This window comes from Gymnoscopelus microlampas (assembly GCF_963454915.1).
Source record: "Gymnoscopelus microlampas genome assembly, chromosome: 3".
Lineage (NCBI taxonomy): Eukaryota > Metazoa > Chordata > Actinopteri > Myctophiformes > Myctophidae > Gymnoscopelus > Gymnoscopelus microlampas.
In genome coordinates, this window is record NC_139940.1 from 29,338,848 (window position 1) to 29,361,417 (window position 22,570).

At 41.2% G+C, this 22,570-nt stretch overlaps 1 protein-coding gene across 1 annotated transcript in view; it reads left to right on the forward strand.

The window, feature by feature from the left end:
* Window positions 1-22,570, forward strand: part of sntb1 (syntrophin, basic 1) — a 49,343-nt gene that overhangs the window by 4,037 nt on the left and 22,736 nt on the right. The window contains exon 2 of the mRNA XM_084053024.1: window positions 13,675-13,915. Within this exon, the coding sequence (XP_083909150.1) occupies window positions 13,675-13,915 (241 nt within the window). The remainder of the gene's footprint in view (window positions 1-13,674; window positions 13,916-22,570) is intronic.

Genomic DNA, 22,570 nt, shown 5'->3' on the forward strand with positions numbered 1-22,570 from the left:
AACGCCTCACGCTGCTAGGCGTTGTGAGCTTGTGTTGTGAGGTGTGTAGAGGGAAAAAAGAGTAGACCAAGTAAAAATAAAAATTTTAATCTGAAACACAATTTTATACAATATAGAGGGGGTCCCTGCTTCATCTCTCTCTCAGCTAGGGGGTCCTTGGCCTGAAAAATGTTGAAGACATCTGCTTTAGAGGTATCAGTCTCTTCAATATTGTGTCTTATTATTATACATGATTGTGCAATATTTGGGTGAAAATCTGATGACTGGATGAACATATCATGTATATACCCCTGAGCACCCTAGATTTGACTGAAACTGCAACTTGGGTACTTCATTAGCTCAATGTTGCAGCTTCATGTTGCAGTTTTTTGTCCACCTACACAAAGAGTTATTAAGTTGTTCCTCAGACTCAGCAGGAAGTTTAAGTGACTAAACCTCATCAGTGGGGGCCTCCAGTGTGTTCACCCTCTAGTTACCTACATTCTAGCTGATATACACACTTACACCGTTTTAATATAACTTTGATGGCATTTGCTTTGTTTAATTGAACATAATGCAGTGCGGGGTGACAGGGCAGGGGGAGGGAACTGCCTACAAAGTCAAAGTGCAGTAACTACGCAAATAATTTAACGGATAAAAGGGTTTAAAATTGTTTCAATTATTCAGCCAAATGGGTTGTCAGCATATGAGTGATATTACACTGATTGTATATCTGTTCTTTATGTAATTGTTTATCCCCAAAATATCAAAGGCTAATTTGACCTTAATACACAAATAAGTCAGTGTGTCCAAAAACGTAGTTACTGCACTTTGGCTTTGTAGGCTAGTATAGGTAGCAATGGATCAGATTTAAAACTGGGATATCATGGGCACATGGCACACATGCATCCTATCCCACTGAGCCTCAGTGACATACCTTCTGGTAATGCATTAAAACAATAATATTTTAAGAATCAAGAATTGGTACCTCAATGAACTTGGAGAGATTTGCAAAGAAAGTTCGTTTTAAACATGCATTCCTATCATTGTACTTGTGTGGAAAAGGGACTTAAGTGGACAAAAGATGATTGAGTGTATATGTTTTAAAAAAAGAAATGTTTACGGCATGGCGCTGTAAGAGGCCAGCCGTCTGTTAGAGGGTCTGTCCATCTGTCTCTCTGTGTGATATCCAGAGCTAACCTTGTAAACCACTGGACCAACCAGTGCTAAATGTCTTCTGCAGCCTGCCAGTCGGCCAAATAAATACCTCCACACCTTTTTGTTTTTCATATCTTTTATATCTTCTTGAAATATTTAGCTTAAATTTGGGAAGCAAGTCAAAGCCTTGGATCTGGGTGAAACCTTGCTCACATTTGGAGTCATACGTCAGATGTGTCATAGATGACTGACGTCACAGGCTGGCCACATGAAGTCTGAGATTCTCATCATGGGAGTACTTTTACTTTACTTTATTTGTTTATCTGAGAGGGACAACAAATATTAATGAGCAGTGCACATGTCCAAGTCTAAGTCAGTACAATGAAGTACAGTTAGGAAGAAATATGAATATGTAGGAGTTAGCAAGAATGCAAATTTACATCCTCAGTGCCTGACATACAACATTAAAACAAAATACTACAGAACATAATTACAGTAAAGTTGTCTCACAATTATTCCCATGTGTATGAGAAATTGAAAGTCTGAATAGAACAGAAGACAACAGGACTAAACTCCTGCAGACGGACAGGATATGAATCCGCCGCTGTTGAGCCTTTAATGTGTTGCCTGTCATCACCTTGATCCAGCGTGTGTGTGTGTGTGTGTGTGTGTGTGCGCGCGCGCGCACATATCTATGCAGGTGTGGCCACTGGCCAATAGTAGTGTAATGTAAACTTTGTGTGTGTTATCATCAGCTGTAGTCCAGACATTGTATTCTGTCGCACATTGTGTATAAACGTACGTGTGCATGTGTGTGTGAGGCTGAGCGTGTGTGTACTTGTGTATATGTGCATGTGTTGTTGTCATCATAGTAGTCATCAGCAGTGTAGTCTAGACTGTGTCCGTGTGTGTGTGTGTGTGTGTGTGTGTGTGTGTGTGTGTGTGTGTGTGTGTGTGTGTGTGTGTGTGTGTGTGTGTGTGTGTGTGTGTGTGTGTGTAGGGGGGGGTGTCTGTCTGGGTGTGTGGCTGTCTGTCTGAGAGAGAGCAAGAGAGAGTTTGTCTATTGGCCGACTTACTGTTTATGTCATTACAGAAGCTATCATCATCACCTCTGCTACTCTCTCTCGCTCTCCCAAGCGGGCGAGCGGATACGAGTGATGATAATAACAACAACTGTAGTGGTGGTAGCGATAATGATTGTGGTTGTGATGATAATAGAGTGAATCATTCACTCCTGTCCTTTGTTGAGTGTTTTACTTCTGGGACAGCTTGTCCTTTTTCATCCTTTGTTGTCTTTGTAAAAGAAAAAATATAATAATCTAATCTCTACCGTTGTATTGACCTTCCTTGCTTTTGTTTCTTACAAGTTTGCTTACTTTTGGAATTAATAGATACTTGCCTTTTATTTCACAATGAGTTTGCACTCATTGTGAGATGCTGCGCACATGGCTGCTAAATGCCAAAATTTCAAAGGTGGTGTTTACATTTCTAAGATGGCTTAATAAGGAGGATATATGAAGGCCCATCATAAAAAGGTGTGATAGTCTGTAATTTGACCACATCATCTCTTGATATTCCTTGTTACCCTGTGCACGACTCAACTGAATAACTGCCTCGAACAACCCTCCCAAAACGTTCATCTAAATACATACTGAACTTTATTATATCGTCTGTGGAAATAATGTCATATCCACCATATAGAGCTCTATCATTATAGTATGCCTGTGATTTTGCAACGTAGCTCATTCACTTACACATTTTCCAAATGCTTGTGGGGAAAGCAAGTTATGTTAGCATCCTGTTTGCATTAGGAGACACACCCATATTGTCTGATGTCCACATTTTTGTCTCCTCATGAGCAAATGTTGACATAGATTTTATCAGTAACTGTAAAGTGGATCTTTTTTGTCCCTGCTATGGTCAAATCTGGATTGTACAATGAATATTAACATGAGGCAGTAGACATTAGAATAGATTGTTAACATTTGCTTACTAATAAAGGTAGGGTAAAAAAAATAAGAACAAGAACAGTGTAGCCTTGCAACCCAATCTTTAGCTAATGATAGTTAGAGTACAGTTGTCTCACCATTCCCATGTGGATCTGGAGATCCATGTGATCAGATTTTTGTTATACGACAACTGTAAGCTGACTACAAGTGCATATACGTACACGTTAATTGGTGTTCAGTCGGTAAAATAAAACTTGAGCTCTTTGCTCCAGTATACAAAGTAGGCTACTGTAGTTGTTGAACGCGTCACATCACATGTATGTACACAAAAAAGAACAAAGTCTGCACACTGAGAAACTCCCTTCAACATTATTTATTCACCTTACATGTGACATTTTGAGCTGTGTAGCTCTTCTGCAGACATTGAACAAACATACAATGCTGTTTTTATATCTATGTGGATATGGACCTTCAAGAAAATGGGGTCAGATTTAACCCAGAATAATGTGCTGTGGATATATTTTCACCCTTTACTAAATCCACCTGAAGGGAGGTGAGTGAGAGGATGCAGCCTTTGTCTGTGCCAATGTGGGTCAATCTTTTTTACCCAAAGATTGACCCATCTGGTCAATCACATGTTTAGGGCAGTGGTGCTGCTGACATATTCAGCTGCACCAGAGTCTTGAGAGATTATTGTCTGGTTGCTTTGACATGTTTCATCACATGCACACTAAAGTATGAAGTAATTTCACTTCCTCTGAAGAAATGTTCAGGCTTTTAACAAATATATGTAACCAACGTATCTGTATTAATATGCACACTAGTGGCAGCAGAGTGGAGTAGTGGTTAGAACAAAGTGGTCCAGGGTTAAAATCCCAGCAGGGATTTCTGTGTGGAGTTTTTATGTTCTCCCCGTGTTTTCGTGGCTTTCCTCCGTGCATGCCAGGTACCTATTCCTGCCATTGTCCTTGACCAAGGTACTGGTACTTCACCTGAAGTTGGTCCCCAGGCACTCCACTGTAGCTGCTCACTAGTTAGGAGGGGTCAAATACAGAGGACAAATGTCCCCAAGGGGATAATAAAGTATAATATAACAACAATCTATGAAATTCTGTGTTGATGGACAACCTTCAGAGCATGCATACTTTCATTCCTCATTTAACATTTTCCACAATATTCTGTACATAATTATCGGTGAAAAAACATGAACCATTATTTTATACTTTGGCTATTAAAAATAGCAGATATACAAGCTCATAGCGCGTCACTTTGTGCAGCAATACGAGCTTGTAGATATGCTATTTTTGAAAAATCGTGAAAATGTGTGCAAATCTTTTGAGTATATATATAGTATTTAGAGCAAACATTTTTAACTCAAATCTTTGCTTCTGGAGGACCCTGGAAATAATATTTTGAGATGGGGTCAGTGGCCAAATACATATCATTTTGGGGGTCCTTGACATGAAAACGTTTGAGCACCACTGATATAGAAACATACGTTTTTCAGAAAACTGTTAGGATTTAGAAGGCAGTTATTTTGTAGAATCGGCCTCAGATCTGAATGGGTTAACGGCTGTATGTGCAAAGTAAACAACCTTAGTATTCTTTGTATAACCTCTGTTTCTTGTATGGGAATGTTGAGACCATAGAGTACAGTGTACAGTGCTTCCACGTGATGAAAGGAACAGTATGTTGTAATCAGCATACGGGCGAGACAAGGACACTTTTAAGCTATATATATATCAAAATAGACTGTTCCAAAGAATTCACTCAAATGTCTTTCCTAGATGAGGTTGAATGTCTGGACACACAGAATCTTGAGAACATTTTAACCAAACCAATAAGTTCAATGTTTATACCTAACAACACTATTGTGTATTTCCGCCTATTTCTGCAAATTTGTGATCTTGTCATGAGCCCGTTTCTATACATGAGGCTCCTGGCATACTTTTGCATTCAGTTAAGGCCATGTTCACTACTTACATAAGAGTCCACATTATGCAAAAACATACCTCGGAGGTGGGTCTGTAAAGGCCTTTTGTGTCGCTGTGGTATCCAGCAACATTACCGGCTGCGTTCCCACAAGGAATGAAAGTCTAGATTCTGCAGTTGCAGCTTTATAAGAACCATCTCTTTTGGGTCTCTCTCTCTCTCTCTCTAATGCGCCACAAGCAAAGTCCAGATGGGCCTTTGACTTTTGTAACAACACATTATTATTGCAATATATACAACTATACAAATGGTCATTTTGTGCGCATTCATTTCCTAGTGCAGAGGTATGCATGTCATTGTCTATGTGAAATTGTTTTATTTTTATTTTCAAAAATATTCAAAAATAGCTAGAATAGCAGATCTACAAGCTCACAATGGGTCGAATTATGACGCGTTCACAACGCATCATAATTCGACCCATTGCTTGTAGATATAATAGTTTTGCTATGAATTCAGGTGTGCACTCTTTCCAAATCTCACCAATGCACTCCCACTGCAGAACTAACAACAGGAGATTTTCTTTTGCCGTTTCTCCACCCAAACAAAGATTCCCATTGACACAATTTGTCAGCTGAGCTGTGTAGTAAGCTGTGATTGGTCTACTATTGTAGGGACTGTGAAAGGTGTAGCAGCATCAGCTTTCCTGTGTGAAGTTCGCTGTGATTGGTCTACTTTTGTTGGGGCTTGCAGATGGTCTGCTCAGGGGACATACAAATAGAGACCCACGCTGTTCTAGACAGCTGGCCCCGTTGGTGCCACACATAATAATAATTGTGTGTGTGTGTGTGTGTGTGTGTGTGTGTGTGTGTGTGTGTGTGTGTGTGTGTGTGTGTGTGTGTGTGTGTGTGTGTGTGTGTGTGTGTGTGTAAGTATGAGTGTGTCTGACTACACCTGTCGCTCTGGACTTGAACTCAGTCACATATGGCGCTTGTAATTGGTGCCATTGGCATTTCAACACACTCTTTGTGTAGACTATAAGTGAATGGGATTTGGATTAGGGGAGAATAGATTTTGAATGGAAATGAATGGGAGTATGGATAGGGAACTGAACAGATAGACATCTATGATATGACTACATTAACCATGAGAGTTATACTGTATGGAGAGTAGAACGTGTTAATGCTACTAGTGGTGGGGGAGAGAGGAAGTGGAGAAAGAAGAGAGGGAGAGAGAGAAAGAGACATACTAGACTGGTCTTTTTCTTCCTTTAGTAACTAGAGGAAGAAAAAGACCCACATTTGGAGAGAGAGAAGGGAAGTTTGTATATGTGCCTAAGATGTCAGCTCATTATCAAGGGAGCAGGTAAACAATTTCCAGGTTGTGTGTATGTGCGTGCGTGCGTGCGTGCGTGCGTGTGTGATACTCGCGCAGCGGAGGCTATCTCTGTGTGCGTTCATCGCATAGAGAGCTGTCGGCTCAAGAACACTCTCCCCACATATCAGCAATATGTAAACTGTGCCACCAGAGGAAACAAAACAATTGACCTCTGCTATGGCAACGTGAAGAATGCATATAGGGCATATAAGAAACCCCCATTAAGTGCAGCTGATCATAATGTCATTCATATAGTCCACGCCTACCGCACTACATTACAAAGAGAGGGAGCTGTCAAAAGGCAGGTGCAGCAGTGGAATGAGGAGGCCAGTTAGACATTGCAGGCTTGCTATGACTGTACTGACTGGGAAACGTTCACAGATGGGACCAGTCTGGAGGAGGCTACTGAGGTCATTACCGACTACATTCTTTTTTGTGAAGACATGATTCTTCCAAAAAAGACACTTAAAGTTTTTTCAAACAATAAACCCTTAATTACAAAAAAGCTAAAACATACACTTAATCAGAAATGTAATAGCATTTACCTCCGGCAATAGGATTGAGGCTAAGGTTAAGTAAGAAAATTAAAGAGGCCAAAAGGGAGTACAAGGAGAAGGTGGAAAGGCTCTTCCAGGAGGGCAAAGCCAGAGATGCCTGGAAAGGTGTCAAGACACTTGCTGGCGTGCAAAACAACAGACCCCCGCCCCACTTCAGAGCAGAGGAATGTGTGGAGTTTGCAGAGAACCTGAACAGCTTCTACTGCAGGTTTGATACACACACCTGCACTCGGGAGAGGGAGGAGCTGACCACCAACCTCCTGTGTAATGCAGCGACTAACACCACCAACCTAGAGTTCCACCCAAGGGAGGTGGAAAGGGTGCTCAAGAGAACAAACCCTTATAAGGCCCCAGGTCCTGACAACATCAGCGGGCGCCTGCTGAAGGTTTGTCATGAGCAGCTGGCTGAGGTCTTCTGTAAACTCTTTAACCGCTCCTTGTCTGAACACTCCATACCAACCATATGGAAGTCCTCCATCATTTGCCCAGTTCCTAAGAAAAGTAACCCCACCTGCAATAATGACTACCGCCCGTAGCCTTAACATCTTTGGTGATGAAGAGCTTTGAAAGGCTCATTCTACGTCAGCTACAGAGGGAGGTTAGTGGGCACACAGACCCATTCCAGTTTGCATACAAGCAGCAGAGAGGTGTGGATGATGCAGTGATAACCCTGCTGCATCACACATACACACAGCTGGAGAAGGCACCACCATCGACCACAAGCTCGGTTAGCTCGCCTTTAAGACCAACGCCGAGAATATTCACTCAAGTGCCAACAACGACTGTTCTTCCTGAGGAAGATGAGAAAGCTTCAGGTCCGACCATCAATCCTGCAGGCTTTCTACAAGTCCTTTGTGGAATCCATAGTGACTTTCAACATCACATCATAGTTTGGTGTGATGCGTGTCATCAACCGGAAACCTCTTGACAGGGTTGTTAAGACCATTGGGAAGGACCAGGAGCCACTCAGCAGCATCCACAATGGACAGTAAAGAAGGCCTCTCAAATAGTTGAGGACAATACACACACTCTTCACAACCACTACAAACTGATGCCTTCAGGCTGTCATTACAGAGCTTCGACACTCACTAAAATGGGCTCAGATAGCTTTGCACCTACCTCCATTAGACTGCCCCCCCGCCTCCCCCCTCAAGGACGTTGGACTATTCCACTTGATGGACGGTAGTAGCAAACACGTAAACACATAGGTTGCATATTATTTATATTATTTTATCATGCTTTTAAGTTTTATCATGCATTTAAGTAATATTAGTTTTAAATGTAGTTTGTGTCTTTCATAGTGACCTAGGTATATATGTATTGACTGTATGTTGTCTTTTAACCACTGCACAAACAAAGTTCCGAAAGGAAAATAAAGTTGTTTGAAGTTGAAGTTGGGTGTGTGTGCATACCGTGATACTAGAAGAGAGTAGATGCGGATGCTTATTGCTTGCGCCTGCGTGTGTATGCTCATGCACACACATGCACACGTGTATACTTGCAACCCAGAGAAGCAGTGACAGATGAATAAGAGGGGAAGAACCAACCTCCATTGAGCATTCAACTTGTCTTATGTAACAGCAAACTTGTACCCTGGTTTTATATAAACACTCCAGTAGAGATTCTCATTATCGTCTCATGCTATTGAAGTAATACTGAGCTCATTGTAACTAGTTAACTGCACTGGTGCTGTAATGGGATAGAAACAGTCCCAAAAGGAATGCGCGCACGCGCGCGCGCACGCACACACACACACACACACACACACACACACACACACACACACACACACACACACACACACACACACACACACACACACACACACACACACACACACACACACACACACACACACACACACACACACACAACCCAACCCAACCAGGGCTTTATAAATAAAGAGGTGCCAATGATCATTGCACCTCTCAGTCAGAGAAGACCAGCCCACCTTATCATACAGGGCACAGTGGCACAGTGGCTTGGGACACCTGCTCCTACCCATTGCTGCATTGGCACAAAGGGGAAAAACATATGAGAATGGCCACTTAACGTAATGTATAAATGTCCCTGTCCGCCGACTGGTCATTAGGTCAATGTAGCACGCTGAGTGCTACTGTGTGGGTTCCAATACAATTGATGAGACGGTTTTGTAATTAAGCTTCTACGCTTCGTTGTACACACATACATGAACTACAACAACAGCCTTGCTGTGTCTGCTGCTTGCTACAGTATGCATTCAAATCAAAGTCCTTTATAAGTTTGCACCATTGAGCCAGCTCTCTCTGCTGGTATTCTCTCTGAAGCCAGGTAATGCTACTATTAATTGATTGGTCTACCCACTGAAAAAAATGGATACGGATGGATGGACTGACTTTTGTTCATTTTATAGTAGGATTAGTAATGAACCAATTTGAATTTGCAAATCAATTGCAAATTGAAATTGAAAATGGATTGACCTTAGTCCTGATTTTTTATTTTATTTTACAATTTTGTTCTTTCTCATAAAATAATACATGCCGATATCCTGGTAGTTTAGTGGGTTTGAGGAGAAACAGTATAGTTGTTCATATATATAGATGTCTAGAGGTCAGAGCTAAGGCCAGATTACTGTATCACTGCCATTCCTTCTCTGAATGACACCAAGTTCACACACATACAGTTAGTATGTGTTTACGCACACGCACGCACGCACGCACGCACACTCCACAATACTGTAAGCCCCAGTTAATGGTTCTAAGAGATCCGCTTTTGCTCCCATGGGGCTTCATCATGCTTTGGAACACAGAAGATGAGGCAGATTGTGTGTGTGTGTGTGTGTGTGTGTGTGTGTGTGTGTGTGTGTGTGTGTGTGTGTGTGTGTGTGTGTGTGTGTGTGTGTGTGTGTGTGTGTGTGTGTGTGTGTGTGTGTGTGTGCGTGTGCGTGTGCATGTGCGTGTGTGGCTGCGTGCATGCGTGCCTACATGCGTGAATGCATACATGCATGCATGCGCGTGTGCTGAGCGTGTAGCTTTTGTGAATATTGTACCCTGAATATTGTTTTTCTTATTTTGGACTAAAATCTTCATGTTCCTTTCTGCTTTAGAGGAACCCATGACTTTATGCTTGAAACCCATGACTCTGTTGTCTTATTCATTGTACTATTAAGAAGAAAAGAAAACAGAAACACAATCGTAGTTAACATCAAGATCAGTTTCTTCTGAAAAGTTTACTTTTTCAAACGTTTACACCAGGCCCACTGAAATATTTGGTTTTTATACCTCGTTATGCTTCGCCTCAACTATTTCATAGACCTTTATAGTCTCCCACCGCAGCAGATCTGAATCTGTGTGGGTGATGCTGGCGTGCAGTCGGATCAAACTGTCACCGTATGGGTCCATTCAGGACACTCACACACCTCTCAGTCCCATCTGCGTCAGTGCTTTATCTGTCAGCTTGTCATGTCCCCTCTACAGGTTGGCGGTTAGGCTTGTTACAGAGAAGCACTGGGTCTATTTGCCCCAGAATAGCTCAGATGCCTGGCTTCAAACACCACCCGGCGTTATGCCAATTAAACCAGGCTCGTACCGTGGGATCAATTAAACATCTAGGGCATTCAGAGGATTCAGTGCACTAAAAGCATTGAGAACACACCGAGCACTCACTTTATTTCTGTCTCTCTGTTTGTGTATTTTGCTTACCTGCAGTGCTGTGTGTAAGAATGACCATTGACGTCTCGTCTCTAAGCATCCACTTATTCCGATTTTGCCTTTTTCTAACTAAAACATCAGCAAGGAAACAGCACTGGGTGTTTGTTTGCTTACTAATTGGAAATGGCAGTTATTGGCTGGTATTAGTATGCTGAGTATCAGGATCTGCCAGCGCAGTGACAATGAAGGTCACAGAGGAAGGGAAGTAAACAATTACTGTATACCAGTCATTTACATACTGTACATTCATGCATTGTTTTGAAAATGCTAATGACAATTAGATACATTAGTATTAAAGATACATAGAAAGCTTCGTGGAGATGGGAGCATAGGACCCATTTGCTTCCTTCCTACTTTCTAGAAATCAGATGTTTTCTGGTGAAGATGTTTCAATTATTGAACAGTCCACTAATACAGCTACAGCTAAATGAGCAGCTATGTTGGTGTCCAAACGTTAGGGCCACTAACAAGATGTCTTAGTGCAGGGGTCTTCAACAGGGGGTCCGTGACCCCTAGGGGGTCCTCAGAGTTACTACAGGGGGTCCCCCAAATCTTTGTGTGACCTAGCATTCCTTTTCTGAGGATAACTTTAGCCAAAAATAGCCGATCTACATGCTCACAACACCTCGCAGCGCGAGGCGTTGTGAGCATGTAGATCGGCTATTTTTGGCTAAGAGTTATAGGTGTAGAGGGAAAAAAGAGCATCAAAAGTGTATCTGAAACACAATGTTATACAATATAGAGGGGGTCCCTGCTTCATTTCTCTCTCAGCTAGGGGGTCCTTGGCCTGAAAACGTTGAAGACCCCTGTCTTAGTGGGTCAAATGTCGTTCAGTGGCCGTTGCACCAAACCTGCATACATTTGCAATTGTCATTGTCTTCAGAGATTCTTGAGAGCCACTCAACTGAGTAATAGTCTGTACTAGCCTTCAAATGTCTCGCTGGTTTGCCAATTAAACCACCACTATCTCTCTCTTTCTGTCTGCTTAAACGTGTGTGCGGTATCCTTACTTCCTCTCTGATGTATAATTAATAAAAAATTGCCATCAAAAGCATAAGAATTTCAGTCATTGATCTAAAAATGTTCACTCTTTTTTTCGTTGCTTTTTATTCATCTCCAGTGCAAAAGGGATTTCACATCAAAAAAAGGAGTATGATGTAAAAGAACAGACTGCCAGCTTTAGATTAGTTTCCTTATTAACCTCCATGTTCAACTACAGCATGTGCAGTTAATTTTTAATTCATTAAATAGATTTTCTTCAAACTTCAAACAGCATGGGAGGTTCGCAATATGCAACCTTTCGATAAAATCATAGAGATTAATTCAAAGAACATTCTGTTGCAAGAAAGTAATAACAACAACTATTATACAGTTACACGCAGTGGTGTGTGCTGTGAGGAATCACCATAAAAAAGAACAAATAAGGAGGTGCAGGCTTAAAGTTTCTACCAGCGTGGTATAACTATGAGAGTGACGACACTAGCGTTGTCTCCCATTGTAAGAATGGAATGCTGAAATGCTCATCTCAATGAGGAACTTCCAATGTTTGGAACTACAGCCCATAGCAGCCCGCTTTGCGGAGAGATCAAAGCGTGATGCGACTCTCTTAAATGGCTCTGGTTCCGACCAACCACCGCCGTGGAGACTGGGGTTTGATTCAGTGTTGGCAGATTCTGCGGAGGAAACATAACAAGTAACCAGGTCTATGAAAACAAGCCCAAAACAAGCGACTATTATCATCATACAACAGCTATTTTCAAAATAAATCTTGAACAAAATGTGGAATGTTTTTGAAAAATGTTTAACAACAAAACCGTTTTCAGATGTGGGTCTGCGGACAAAAACATATTCATTTTGGGGGGTCTTTGACATGAAAATGTCCACAACATTAGAAAACAAGCCCAAAAATAAGCAACCAGCAACTGCCAATGTTTACAAGCGACTTTACAGAAAACCAAGCCCAAAGTCGCTTATTATAAGCAGACATGGCAACACTGGTTTGATTCCTCTGCTGTGCCTCTGGCCAGGTGTGTGTCGGAGGATAAGTATTTGTCTACACCTTCCCCAAGACTAACAATTAGGGATTAGCAGTGACAGGCTCTATATGCATGGGCATTGGCATAATGATTAAATTGGGAATAAAAATGTAGACGCTTAGAACATCCATCTTATGAAAGTTAGCTAATAGATCCAGGCCATTGACAAATCATTCCATTGCCCAGCAACCTTTTGTAATTTCCCTGATCTATTGACTGTCAAGAGTGATTTGCCTGAAGATCTAAGGTCATGTTTTTGCTCATAAGTTGGCAGTGGAGCCATAATACAAACAGGAGCCAAACCGTGAGGTGCTTTCTAAGTGGTTAAACCATGAAAATCCATTCTAAATCCAACAGGCAACCAGGAAAGTGAGGTATACTGTACATACATTATATTGTCACTTTGTACTCTATATTCTATATAAGAAACAAGAGCACTGCATACGTGCATAACGACAATGTGTGTCTAATGGTATTATACAATTTCAATGCTCAGAATGATTCCCTTTTAATTTATAGTAATTAATGACCCTTGGCCTTGGGCACAGAATGCTGACACGCAAATTAGACAATGTTAGCAAATGGATGGACGGCTGAAGGTCATACTATAGCATAATGCAAGTGTTAGTGTTAACACTTAAATCGTAGTTTCAAACAACATGAAGAAATAGATGAAGTGGAAGTGAATTGAAGCTGGCATCAATCTTAATGATGACAATGTGCGACAGAAACACATCCAACCAACATCAGATCTTCAGCATCACTACAGAACTCCACTAGGCTCTAGAAGTCTAGAGAAGTAGATGCAGTTCTCGAAGATGCTGCGCAAAGCATTTTCATCTTAAAAATGGTTCACTGCATTACAAAGTCATCAACCACCTAGTACAGAGAAGTGACTCAGATCCAGACCATTCAAATCTCAAAATGTTCCTGCTTGTGTCAACTTACAGTACAATGAAAACCTCTCTCTCTCTCTCTCTTGTCCCTCCTCCTCCCCCAGTCAAGTACATGCGGGAAGCTACGCCGTACGTCAAGAAGGGATCCCCTGTGTCCGAGATCGGCTGGGAGACCCCCCCACCCGAGTCGCCCCGGCTCGGCAGCCCTCCCATCACCTCCTGTTCAGACCCTCTGAGCTCCCCTCTTCCTCCCACCTCCCTGTCCCTGCAGGGAGACAAGAGGTTTATACCGCTCAGGATGTGTTACGTTACCCGAGCCATGACCACACCCGACCCCGAGAACAGGTGAGACACGCACGCACGCACGCACGCATACACATACCCACATACAGTATGCACACACTCACACACTCGAAATTGCTTGACGAGTTAGGGTCTAACTTTGCCACATGTTTTTAGGTGTGTGTTTTAGGGTCTGTGTGTGTGTGTGTGTGTGTGTGTGTGTGTGTGTGTGTGTGTGTGTGTGTGTGTGTGTGTGTGTGTGTGTGTCTGTCTGTCTGTCTGTCTGTCTGTCTGTCTGTCTGTCTGTCTGTCTGTCTGTCTGTCTGTCTGTCTGTCTGTCTGTCTGTCTGTCTGTCTGTCTGTCTGTCTGTCTGCCTGCCTGCCTGCCTGCCTGCCTGCCTGCCTGCCTGCCTGCCTGTATTTCTGTCCGTTTGTCTGTCTGTCTGTATGTCTGAAGCTAGTATTGCAAACCAATCAGTGCCGCTCATCAATTTCACTTGTGAGGGTTGGAGCGACACGCACACAAACATCGCTTAGTGCATGTATAGTGCTCTGGACATGATACCATAAACCGCTGCTCAAAAAATGCTTTCTGTGGACACTATGTGTTTGGCTCAAGTCGAGTGCATCAAAACCTATTAAAAGTACTCAAGTTACATATCGTCGCAGTCGGGTAGAAACCTTGTTAGTTACTTTTCAGGAAATGGAAAAAGAACCTGTGTTCCATTGGATCCAATGTATTATTCAGTCACAAGCTCTTGTTAAAACTTTTCATTGGTTAAATATTTATAAAACCCACAGACACACTTAACCACTTTCACTTTCAAAATATTTCAGAAATAACACAAATAGTGTTATTTTCCCTATTTCTGAAAGTTGTTTGAAGACTTTCACCATAATCACATGCCATAAATAGAGACACAAGGTTGAAAGTGGTTAAAGCAATATTGCCCGCATCTACTGTATGTCTTCAAAATGTAATCTCTGTATTGTGACCTTTTTGAAAGATTAAAGTTCAGTATAATTGTATTATATTGCATATGTCTTCACTTTAACAAATCTATCTTGCACTTTACAAGCATTTAGTGCGCATGATGGAAATAAAGAACATTCCCTTTGTTATTGATTTATAGCTTAGCTAGGTATATGGAATGGCTGGATAGCACTGGTGAGTTCAGTCAAGGTCAGTTCTTTCTCATGGAACACTGTTTTATCCTAACCACTTGAACCCCAGCATCTATATTCTGGGGGGAACATAAGCCAACAATGCCAGATCTACAAGCTCACAGCGCATCACACCGCAACATGTTGTGAGCTTGTAGATCAGCTATTTTTGCTACTTGTGTGTGACACTGTAGTATATATTTACAGAAGAAAACATAAACAGTTGAAATATGGACATAGGCTACAAGGATTCTGCCCGACAGTGACGATATGTTTCCAGAACCCCTTTCCATGTTCCTTTAACCCCAAATAACTCGAGAACTGTCTTCCCACATTTCCAACAACACCTCCTAAGAGATTAACAGGAACCAAGAACTGTAAAAAAAAAAAAAAAAAACACACACTTTGAAAGAAAGAACAGAGACAGTGCCTCACTTTCACTACTTTATTTTGTCCATCAAACAAAACGTGCTAACGTTTTGGTGTAGTCAGCTTCACAGAATGAATGTAGTAAGAACTGTTTAAGAAAAGGGGGGTATGTCAGGGGCATGCTTCTTCATGAATGGGTTACACGTAAAGCACACGTACAGTGCATGCTAAAGCTACACAGTCATGACACTGAATTCAAATCTGCCTGAACACCTTTGTTCCATGGCGATCTGACAAGTTCTCTCTTCCATCTCTCCTGCCTCTGTCTTCTGCACATCATCTGACACAGCAGAATCCCATGAGAATAACGTCTTATGCAGTATAATAAGTAACTCACTGAGAGTGTGTACTGATAAGTAAGGTGAAGTAAGTAAGGAGAATGGAGGGGAAGGGAAGGGAAGGGAAGGGAAGAGAAGAGAAGAGAAGAGAAGAGAAGAGAAGAGAAGAGAAGAGAAGAGAAGAGAAGAGAAGAGAAGAGAAGAGAAGAGAAGAGAAGAGAAGAGAAGAGAAGAGAAGAGAAGAGAAGAGAAGAGAAGAGAAGAGAAGAGAAGAGAAGAGAAGAGAAGAGAAGAGAAGAATGCCTGCTGTTCTTCTGCTTGACCTTGTGTCTTTCATTCTCAGATTGGTGACAAGTTAGCATTAAATCACCATTCACATGGCTATAACCTCCTTAGCCATGCCCGCTGCTCCAAAGTTCATGTTTTAAAACAAGAAAAAAGAAATGGCCAACTTAATTAACCCTTAGTTTACTCTGCTCCTCTCTGTGCAATAGTATGACGCTAACTGAAGTTACTCACTAAGTTGGCACACTTAAAACCATTTTTATCCAGACGTTTGACGTGGTGATTAGATAATTTTCTGTAACTGGCAAGAGTCTTAGAAATCAGCAGGGGGTTGGCAGTCCTTTAGAAGGTGTCATCAAATTAATTGGTTGGTAATATGACAATGGGCCAATCAAACAGCATGGGGCCCAGAAAACGAGTCAACTTCTCTTTCTGTCTGTCTGTACAGCATGTGTTCTTGCTATCTCATTTCCCTTGTTCTCTCTCTTTAGTCATTATTCAGTCTCACACCATCTCTCTTACACACTTTCCTTCATCCCTCCTTCACTCGATTAATTTCTTTGTACTTCCAGCTCCCTCCTCGTTCATTCTCTCTTCAGCTCACTTTTACTTTCTTTCCCCACATCTTTTTTTCTTTCTGCTTCTTCCATTGGTCGCTCTAACTAATTCTCTGTCCATTTACCCCCATTTATCAGTCCCTCTGTCCGATTAATTCTTTTCAATCAATTCTCAGTCTCTGTTGCAAATCATTCTTTCTTGCTCTCCATACCTTTTCTCTAATTATTGTCTTTCTTATCCTTCTTCTTCACCCTGTAGCATCATCACTATCCCTCTTCACTTTCTATTTCCCTCCCACTCACTTATTCACTCCCCCTTTCTCCCCTTCCTCCCTCCCTCCTTTTACCTCTTCATCATACAGTATCATTCCTCCTCTCCATATTCCACTCTCCCCCTCTCTCTCTCTGTCCCGCGTCCATTCCTCTGTTCGTCGTTCTCCTGTCCTCCTCTTCCAATCTCTGTCCATGTCTGTTCCTCCATGTCTCATATACCGTATGCATAATATTTGAAGTCTGTTAAGCTCGCTGGTAGTTCAACCTTACAAAACGACAACATCAAAGTCGAGTCCTAACAATGAGAAACGACTATGTTTTCTTTTCTGCCTGTGCAGACTGCTGCTAAACACCAGAAATGTTGAAAAAAACGAACAAAAAAGCTAAATACATGCTCATTCATACCTATAAAGCACAAACATTCACAGATGCACACAAACAAAATCGCATCCATCCATGAAACGAAAATATGATTATCTGAGACTGATGGTGCATCTTGCAATATAAATGACTTATTTTGAGGGCATAAACACGTTAAAACATGCCATTTATTATCACACTTATGTAACTGCTTTTGATTATGTCTGCTTTCCTTTCGATACGCTATGCTATGCCGTCTACATTTTGAGGTCATCTGTGTGCATAGGAAACAGCCATTTTGATCAACAGTTAATCCATATTGTAGATTCATTCCCTATAGTATAGACCATTATATTATTTGCCCTATTTTCCAAAGCCCAGTGTTTCATTGCTTAACCACTTGAGCCCTATATTCTTAGTTGTATGACAGATAGGGAAAATAGCCAGATCTACAAGCTCACAATGCATCACAGTACAGTGAGCTTGCGAGCTTGTACTGTAGATCAGCAATTTCCCCTATTTTTTAAAGTTGTTTGAAGACTTTCACCTACTGTATAATCACATGCCCAAAATAGGGACACAAGTTTGAAAGTGGTTGAAGCAATATTGCATCCGCATCTAGGTATTCGAAATGTAATCTCTGTATTGTGACCTTTATTTGAAAGATTAAAGGTTAATTGCATTATATTGCATTTGTCTTCACTTTAGCAAATCTATCTTGTACTTTACAAGCATTTAGTGCACATGATGGTAAAGTCGATGAAGTAAAGTCGAATGTTTCTTTGTTATTGATTTATAGCTCAGTTAGGTATATGGAATGGCTGGATAGCAGTAGTGAGTTCAGTCAAGGTCAGTTCTTTCTCAGGGAACACTGTTTTATCCTAACCACTTAAACCACAGCATCTATATTCTGGGGGGAATATTAGCCAAAAATGCCAGATCTACAAGCTCACAACGGGTCGCAGTGCGACACAATTTGAGCTTGTAGATCTGCTATTTTTGTAGTTGTCCTGCCCAAGACCTGGTAAAGCTAAAGAATTTATCCTTAATAAAGAAGGTTTCCCCTTTAATTTAACCGTTGCAGGACAGTTCTTATTTCTATTCAGAAGTAATGTTTATATTGCCATTGGTGTACATGTGTCAGGCAATTAGCTGGCATAATATCCAGACTTAATATGTCCAACAGCAGACTAAGCATGCAGACATCATATTAGTAACACTTAACATGCTTGTTGAACTGCCCTTGAAAGCATGGCTGGGTAAATCCTCTGGTGATGAGATGCAGGACAGCTTATGGGCTGGTTGTTACTGTACCAGTCCATGTAGTGTCCTGTTGTAAAATTAGTGCTACAGTACGTACAGTACTGTAAAACAGAGGACAGTAAGGTGAGAGTCCCCAAAGAATGTAGTCAGAACAGACAGAACATGTTCAAGTTCAAATGTGTTACACCACAGCAACACAGTTAAATTAGTATTTACTAAACTTTGGTTGAAACTCCACACGTTGTTGTCATGTGTATATGTTTTTTTTCAGCGGGGTGTATGACACTGTATACTGTTGTTCATTATTTGTGGTGCTTCTGTAATGTTATTTCTTCCATTTGTATTGCTGTATCCGACAGCACTTATACGCTGTATCTGTAACTCTGTAGCTCTAACTACTGTGCTGCCTCTAGGCAACTGATTTTCCAGGTTTGCTAACTAAAATCGTGTCCCAGCCAGGAGGACAGGTCTAAAATGACTCAGTTTGAGCGCTCTGGGGTGAGAAGTTCAAGGGTCCCCCATGTTACTGTAAATGACAAGGACATATGGCTGAGCTTAGCTTCACTAGGTGCAGTGCAATGCTGGATCCCTCTGAGGAATACTACTGTAGCTTCAGCGTATGTTGTTTAAACTGCTGATGAGCAGTGAGACGACAGACTCTAGAGAAGGATGTGCAGAGCAGTGGGAGGATGGGATTGTAGATAAAAGGAGAGGAAGAGAGGAGGAGAGGAGAGGGTATGGAACTTGACGAGTGGAGATGACAGACAGAAGGAGGAAGGGGAGCTGAGTGAGGGAATGGGGGGAGACGCAGACAGGAGAATGGAAAGACAAAAGATGTGTTGAGAGGACATGAGAAAAGGAAAATGTGGCAGACGAGTCAGGGGAAAAGAGTCAGGGGGTAGTTAAGAGAAATGAAGAGTGACTATTTTGTGTTATTTGATCTGAGAGTAAATCTGGTAAATCTGGCAGGGACTACATGGGAGGGAAATATATATATATGTGTGTGTGTGTGTGTGTGTGTGTGTGTGTGTGTGTGTGTGTGTGTGTGTGTGTGTGTGTGTGTGTGTGTGTATATATATATATATATATATATATATATATATTGTAAAGGACTGGCCCAATAAACGGCTGGAAACAGCACAGAGTCAGGTGTAAATTGCAACCAAAGTGCTTTTATTCATCCAAAGTGTACAGGTTAAGGGCATCAGCAGCAGACGGTGGCATGGTGGTCGGCAGCTCCACCATGTCCTTGTCCTACAACTAAAACTAAGTGTGTTTGTTTCTGGCAACTTTTTATACTCAGCTGAGCCAATCAGTGTGAGTCAATCAGTGTGGGTTCAACCATGTTGCAGGTTACTTCAAACATGCAACAAATCTACACCACACATTCCATTAAAACATCTGAATCAATAACCTAAAAATAACATCTAAACACAACCGCCTTTTAACTTAACTAAACCATCTGTAACATAATGCCTAAACACAACCACCTTTTAACTTAACTAAACCATCTGTAACATAATGCCTAAACACAACCACCTTTTAACTTAACCAAACCATCTGTAACATAATGCCTAAACACAACTACCTTTTAACTTAACTTAACCATCTGTAACATAATGCCTAAATACAACCACCTTTTAACTTAACTTAACCATCTGTAACATAATGCCTAAATACAACCACCTTTTAACTTTACTCCTAAACATAGCCCTCTCTAACCTAATGCCTAAATGCAACTATTTTGATATTGTAGTTGGCTCCAAGTGGAGCTGACCCTTCTGCTCGACTCTGGCTGTTCACACAATGCATCGTGGTTATGTGGGTACATTTTCATTCTATTATCCTTCCGATCCTATTTCTCTATTCTCAGTCCCTTCAATGACTAGAGTGAGCACACTGGCGAGTTACATTTGCTGTATTTGTATAAAGTTCTATTCATGTACTGTTACATGATGTTTTTATTTATAGAAATATTTACAGTTAGATAAAGGAAGATAAACGATATCAGAACCAGCACTGGCTTCTTATAGTACTGTGTGACTTCTAGACTGCCAGCTGAGATTTCTCAGCTCACGCTTACCTTGATAAGAGTGTGAGTTTTCAGTGCATGGAAACACACACACACACACACATGTACGTCGTACACCACTCCTCTGTTGACCACAAAAGGGAATGGCCAATTCTCTCTCTCTCTCTCTGCTGGGACTAATACAGAGCAATACTTATCGCTCTGATAAAACGTTCCCATGTCAGGGCTTCAGTGCTGTACACAGGTTCTGTTTTTTTTAGGCTTTTCCTTTTTTTTGTACCTATTTTGAGTTCTCAAATGCATAACACTTTTTTTCCGATGAACCCTAATGGGCCTCCCAATGAGTTTTCCAGTTCTTCAATAGAGAAGGAAATATCAGAAGTAAAATAACTTTGTAAGCATTTAACGTGACACAATTTCTCCAAGCCTTAACCCTTAAAAGGGCTGACCTTTGCAGCTATCATCTATTTCACTTTTAAAATGCTGGAAACTTAACTTGTCAAGTGTTGGTTTCTTTCTATTCTTTGTTTCTTGTTTCTATGGAAACAGATTTTTGTTGGCATTCACATGACATTGTAATCTTTAAAGTCTCTTAAAATGTAACCCCTTTTCCAGGGGCTTGTTTGCTTCAGGTCTGTGATCCAAACTACGTCAGAACCTCCTCTCTTTACAGAACATTACCAACCACACATCTGGCTCGTACCTCTTCCCTTGTCCCCCAGTCTCCTTTTACAGGCAGCAGTTCTATTTTTAGCCCAGAGGAGCACCTGGAGTTGATTTAGAGGGTTTCTCCCACAAGCGAGGGGTTCAATTGTAGAGGAGCAGATTCATCACTTTGTGGGGGGTTTTCCAGGTCACTCAGGGCTGTGAAAAGACACACAGAAACAAAGAAAGCATCCCTGGCCATTAAAGAGACATCCTGGATTTGGAGTTGTGCCTATTTTTAACCAAACAGAGCACCTGGAGTAGACAAGACATACTACAGTGGAGTGCCGGTACCAGACATAGATTAAATCAGAGTTCAATGGACTTAAATGTGTTTTCAGTTCTAATGAAGAAAATGTACCCATTTCCTAAAAGATTCTCCTGAGTAGTTTAACAGGCGTCTTTCTGTAATCCAGCTCATTCCCAATGAAATATTAAGGTCATATATCTGCATATATATTGATTGGCCTGCCCTAGACCATGGGAAAAACATATACAAATTCTTAGACTGCGTGGGATAATCCTCTTTATCTTCAATAATCATATTCACTCAAGTCCTCTAGAGGAAACATGGTGAGTTCACTGGCGTCAGACATGGTCATATCTCAGCATGAGGTAGACTGGAGGAAATAACTAGTCCTTCACCTCATCTTATGTGTAATATAGTTGACTTCAACTGTATGTACATGAAAAGGTTTATAGCATATTCATCAGCCGTCTTCATTATAATATGTGTTCTCAAGGAAGTGTGTGACTGTTTTGCTGTCTTCTTTCAATTTATACTAAACAGGAAGTGTTTAATTATGGAGTTGTATAAAACAACAACGGCTGTGGTGTTTTTATGATTCACTTTCTAATGTCCAAACAAACAATCCGCATCCTGTTGGGTCAGGCACTCTAACATTAGGCGTGCAGTAGACGTGTGAAATGTGAATTGATAATTCCCCGCAAAGCAGTGACAAGTTATTCTTCACTTGCATGTGTTTGATATTTTGTTGTTTGCAGCACTCTTTACCAATGTATAGTGAGGCACACACTCATCTTTTGAACTATTTTCATCACTTTAGTTGGTAGAGGTGCATCCAAATAGACATTTCCCAAATCACACAAACCCACTTTATATAAATATGCTCTGCTTGTGTGATTTGCTTTGATATGAATTCCCCAAGCTGGAAAAAATATTTGACTACATTTTGGTGTAGTCTCCCGTCTCCTGTGGCAATTGTTAAATGCTTGTATCCAACTGAACTGTAGTGCATCATGATGCATGGAGAATATTGAATGCATAATATCCATATTATTCCACTTCATGAAAGGCTTCCTGTTTGGTAAACTAGATAGATTATTACACATACTGGCAGGTAGTGTTTGG